Source organism: Drosophila mojavensis, unplaced genomic scaffold (assembly GCF_018153725.1).
Source record: "Drosophila mojavensis isolate 15081-1352.22 unplaced genomic scaffold, ASM1815372v1 contig_136, whole genome shotgun sequence".
Classification (NCBI taxonomy): Eukaryota; Metazoa; Arthropoda; class Insecta; order Diptera; family Drosophilidae; genus Drosophila; species Drosophila mojavensis.
In genome coordinates, this window is record NW_025318667.1 from 16,072,405 (window position 1) to 16,076,829 (window position 4,425).

General features: G+C 47.5%; 1 protein-coding gene across 1 annotated transcript; it reads right to left on the minus strand.

Annotated features, from left to right (window-relative positions):
* Positions 1-277: 277 nt before the first annotated feature.
* LOC6583977 (nuclear transcription factor Y subunit alpha) lies at positions 278-3,968 on the minus strand. Its single transcript, XM_044008292.1, has 5 exons — positions 3,683-3,968; positions 1,714-2,363; positions 1,457-1,609; positions 685-1,314; positions 278-514 (listed from the first exon to the last, which is right to left on the minus strand). Exons 1-5 carry the CDS (start codon positions 3,687-3,689, stop codon positions 278-280), a joined length of 1,677 nt encoding a protein of 558 aa, XP_043864227.1. The 5' UTR covers positions 3,690-3,968.
* Between the last annotated feature and the right edge of the window lie 457 nt (positions 3,969-4,425).

Consider the following 4,425-nt stretch of genomic DNA (forward strand, 5'->3'; position numbering starts at 1 on the left):
AACGGCAACTGCTGAGCTGATGCTCAGGTAGTGGAGAGGGGGGGGGGGGGTGGCTAGGCTAGGGGCTGGTGGAGCTGGACGACTTACGTATATGCGAACTTTACACTTAATCCGAGATAATATGTGCTAGCTGCTTCAATAAATAATAATACTTTAGAGAGAGATGGTGAGAGAGAGCGAGAGAGAGAGAGGGAGCAAAAGAAACTTGTTTGCAAACTCCATCAAATAATTTACTTAAACTAGGCGAGCTAAGGGTTGCATATACATAATATTATGATTATGGAGTTTTCACGTGCGCAGCACGCGGCGCAGGTGTCGCTGCTGCTGTGTAGCAGCGCTCGCTGCTGACGGTGACGTTGACGTTGACGCTGACGCTGACGCTGAAGCTGACGCGGACGTAGACGCTGACGCTGACGCTGACGCTGACGTTGATGCGGATAATGTTGCTGTTGCTGTTGCAGTGGCAGTTGCTGCATGCGGCTGCTGTCGCTTGCCGCGCCGCCCCCTCACGCCTCTAACCGCATCGATTATCGGCTTGGACACCTCATTGAACTCACGGCGATTGCCAGCGATGGCCGGCGCCAGCTGCTGTCGCTGCTGCTCCACTTGATGCCACTGGCGCTGCCGCTGTCGCTGAAGATGTTGCTGCTGCTGCTGCTGCTGCTGCTGCTGCTGCTGCTGTTGCTGTTGCTGTTGCTGCAGCTGTTGTTGCTGCTGCCTTTTCTGCTGCTGCTGGTGTTGATGGTGGTGGTGTTGATGGTGGTGGTGGTGGTGCGGACGCTGTCGTTGGCGCTGCTCCAGCGGCTTCTGCTGCTCGCGCTCCCGTTTGCTGTGGCGCCGCATCAGCTGCCACATGGTGCGCAGAAACTCATAGTAATGATGCTTCACGAAGCGCATGTCCATGGCGTCGGCCTCGCCAATGGCCGCCGCTGCAGCGGCCGCTGCTGCCGTTTCGGTGGTTGTCTCCGCCGCAGCCGCAGCCGCCGCCGCAGCCAGCGCCCAGGCACCGGTGCGAGTTTTGCTGCGCAGCTTCAGCCGCTTGTTCATGTCGTGGCGCGAGACGTGCTTCTGGCGTCGCTGCTTGGCGGCAGCGGCGCCGGCACGGCCCGGAGCCAGCGGCGGATAGGTGCGATTCACGGCTGTCTCCAGCTCGCAGAGCATGCTGCGCGAGCTGAGCAACAGCTTCTTCAGCTCCTTGGCCACGTTCGACTCCCGCTTCAGGTACTGCCGGTCCCAGTTGATCTGGACGCGGCGCAGATAGGCGAAGCTAGCCACATAGGTTTGCATGTTGCGGTACCAGCGCTTGAGGGCGATCTGCAAAAAGGAGTAACAGAGAGGGGGAGCAAGAGAGAGAGAGAGAGAGAGAGAGAGAGCGAGACATTAGTGAGCTACTTAATAAAAGAGAGATGCATAGAGATAGATATAGAAGGAGAGAGAGAGAGGTAGATATACATACCGTTGAGTTTGGCTTCAGCTTGGGCAGAAATTTGTAATTGTATTTGTGCAGCGACCACATGTGCATGTCTCTGATGTCGATGCCACTGTGATCCTCGGTGCTGTTCAGCTCATGGTACTCCGTGCCGGCGGCGCGCTTCAATTGATTGAAGATCTAAGGAGAGAGAGAGAGAGAGAGAGAGAGAGGGAGGGAGAGCGAGAGAGAGGGGGAGTGGGTGAGTGAGGAGTTGGAGCTGAATCTGGAGCTGCGCTAGTTACCTGCTTGGGCCGCTGGGCGCGTCGGCTCTCTGTGGCCGAGGGTGTGTGGTAGGAGCCGCCGCAGGGATTGATCCACTCAGGAGCCGTCGTATTCTCGTTGTAGTTGCGATAATCGTACCAGCTGCTGTTCCGCTTGCGATGCCGCTTCCTCTGGCTGGAAGCGGGCACAACGGGCGCTGTGGCTAGGGCCATGTGAATGTTGGCGCTGCCGGTGGCTGTGGTGTGGGTCGTGTGGGTGGTGCTGCGGCTATTGTTGCTGCCGCTGTTGTTGCTGCCACTGTTGTTGTTGTTATTGCTGTTGTTGTTGTCGTTGCTGCTACTGCTGGTGGTGGTGGTGGTGGTGGTGCTGTGACTGCTCCTGCTGCTGCTGCCGGTTGTGGTGGTGGTGGTGGTGGCGGTGCTGCTGGTGGTGCTGGCGCTTTCAATGACAGTCAAGCCGCCGCTGGCCGTGGCCATGGCCAGTGTGGCATGCAGATGAACAAAGTGAAGCAGCAGCAGTGGCAACAGCAGATTGGACCACATATCCGCATTGTCCTGCCGCGCAATGCGCCGTTGAAGCCGTTGCCTAATGCGGGGCGTTGTCCTTGTGGTTGCCGTTGGCGATGCCGTCTTGGTGCCTTTAACTTTGGTTGCAGCGCAATGGCAACCAACTATAGATAGATGACGATATATATTATATTATATATATATATGATATTATTGGTTGTTCATAGATATGCATATATGTAGATAGATACATATGTATATGTATATATACATACACACATGCATATATCTAATAATATATATATATATATATATATATGGATAGATAGATAGCTGTTCTTCTTGTTGATTTTCTTTTCTTTTCTTTTCTTTGATTTAATTTTTGTTAATTTTTATTTTTATATTAATTTTTTTTTTTTTTTTTTTGTTTTTTAGTTTTGTTCTTCTTTTTGTTGCGTTATTGATTTGTATGAATAGATATATATATATATATATATTCGAGAATTTGACGATTAGCCGATTTTGTTGGGAACTTTTGATCGTGTGTGTTCAATGGGCCGAAACGGAGGGAAACAGAGCTGAATTGAGGTGCCAAAGTGCAGAAGCGTTTGTAACAGTAAATGCCAGAAAGCAAAAATAATAGTATGTATATATATGTTAATATATACTTATGTGGATGTTCGGCAAAAGCCAAAAAGAACGAGAAAAAGAAAAAAAAAAGTAAACACACACACAATGAATATCAGGTGATTAACATGGCAGGAATTGTTGTCGCCGGGTCAGAATCTATTGGAACAGGACGCTTCAATTTTTCAAAATTTCTTTTCAGTTTTTTTTTTTTTTTCTTTTGCTTTTGTTGTTATTTTATTTAATTTTATTTTTTTTTTTTTTTTTTTTTTTTTTTTTTTTGAGGGGGTGTTGTCTGGGTTGCTTTTCGTTCAACAGTGCGGATGCAACAGCAATGCAACTTGCTTGTCTCTCAAAAATTTTGTTAAAATTTGTAACATTTTTTATTTTTTTATTTCGGGTTTTTTTGGGGGGTTTTTGGGTTTTTTTTTTGTGCGTTCAAAATGTTCCGCTTTTTCGATTTTTTAGATTTTACGAAAAACAACAACTTTGAATTTTTATAGATATAACAGTTAACTCAATTCTCTCAATTTGAACAAGACTATGATGTATGACAGATCAAAGGCTACGGAATGAACTGGAACTTCAACTGAGTTTGAACTATTTCACATTTGCAGCAAACAAAAAATTCAACAAAAAAAAAAAACGAAAAACGACGAGAACGCACAAAGTGAGGAAAAACCGTGTGGCGCATGCGCAGTTGCCCTTCTTGGCGAATCTCATTGAAAAGGAAAATTATACGAAAATCAACTTGAAGTTCAATTCAATCAATAAATACTTTAAATATTTATGAGCATTTCAATTAAATTAATTATAGATGTATTAAAAATAGTAATAAAACAAAACTAATACACACACCGCATTATAGTCCGAAAAAAAAAAACAGGAACACAAAGTTCGCCGGGCTAAATTGTTATTAACAATTTGCAGTTAGATCCAGTTGTTGTTTTTTTTTTTTTTTTTAATGTTTTTGTTGTTGTTTTTTAAATACACGAAATGCACTTGAAGAAAAAAGTTGATAGTTTGGTGAGACTGCAGAACACTTCTCGCGGACACTACTGTTCACGTCCAGGCACAAAACCGAACTGAACCAAAAGTTGCGCTAAATTCGACCAGCTTTCTTTGTTGAGCAGCAGCAGCAGCAGCACAGGCAGCAGCGGCAGCGGCAGAGGCAGCGGCGGCTGCGGCTGCGACCAGACACCAGAGACTCGATAACCGAAACCGAAGCGACCGACGCGACGTCAGTCAGAGACAGAGCCAAAAGACCATGTGAAAAACGAACGGTACGTAAAAGAAAACTGAAGACTGAAGACCCGGGCCAGGCCGGGTCGAGAGTCGGGTCGGGCCTCTGACTCTGCGACTCTCTATGTATGCCTGTGTATGTGTGTGCGTGTGTGCGTGAGCTGCGCTGCCTGCCAGTCCATTTCCATTTGTCTGCCTGCCTGTCAGGCCTGATCGAGTGTTGTCTGGACCTGCCCCGCTCTTCGTTACCAATGACTGTGCCTGTGCACATACCTGATATACATCCTCTACACGCACGCACACACGCACACACTCACACAGGCACACACACACACACAGCTCTTGGACCGTACACCA

Bases quoted from the DNA above. Each gene is read 5' to 3' on its own strand.
- LOC6583977 (XM_044008292.1), bottom strand. The intron at 1,610-1,713 runs GTAACTAGCGCA...CTCTCTCCTTAG, and splicing joins GCGCCCAGCGGCCCAAGCAG to ATCTTCAATCAATTGAAGCG. The intron at 515-684 runs CAACAGCAGCAG...CGATGCGGTTAG, and splicing joins AGCTGCAGCAACAGCAACAG to AGGCGTGAGGGGGCGGCGCG.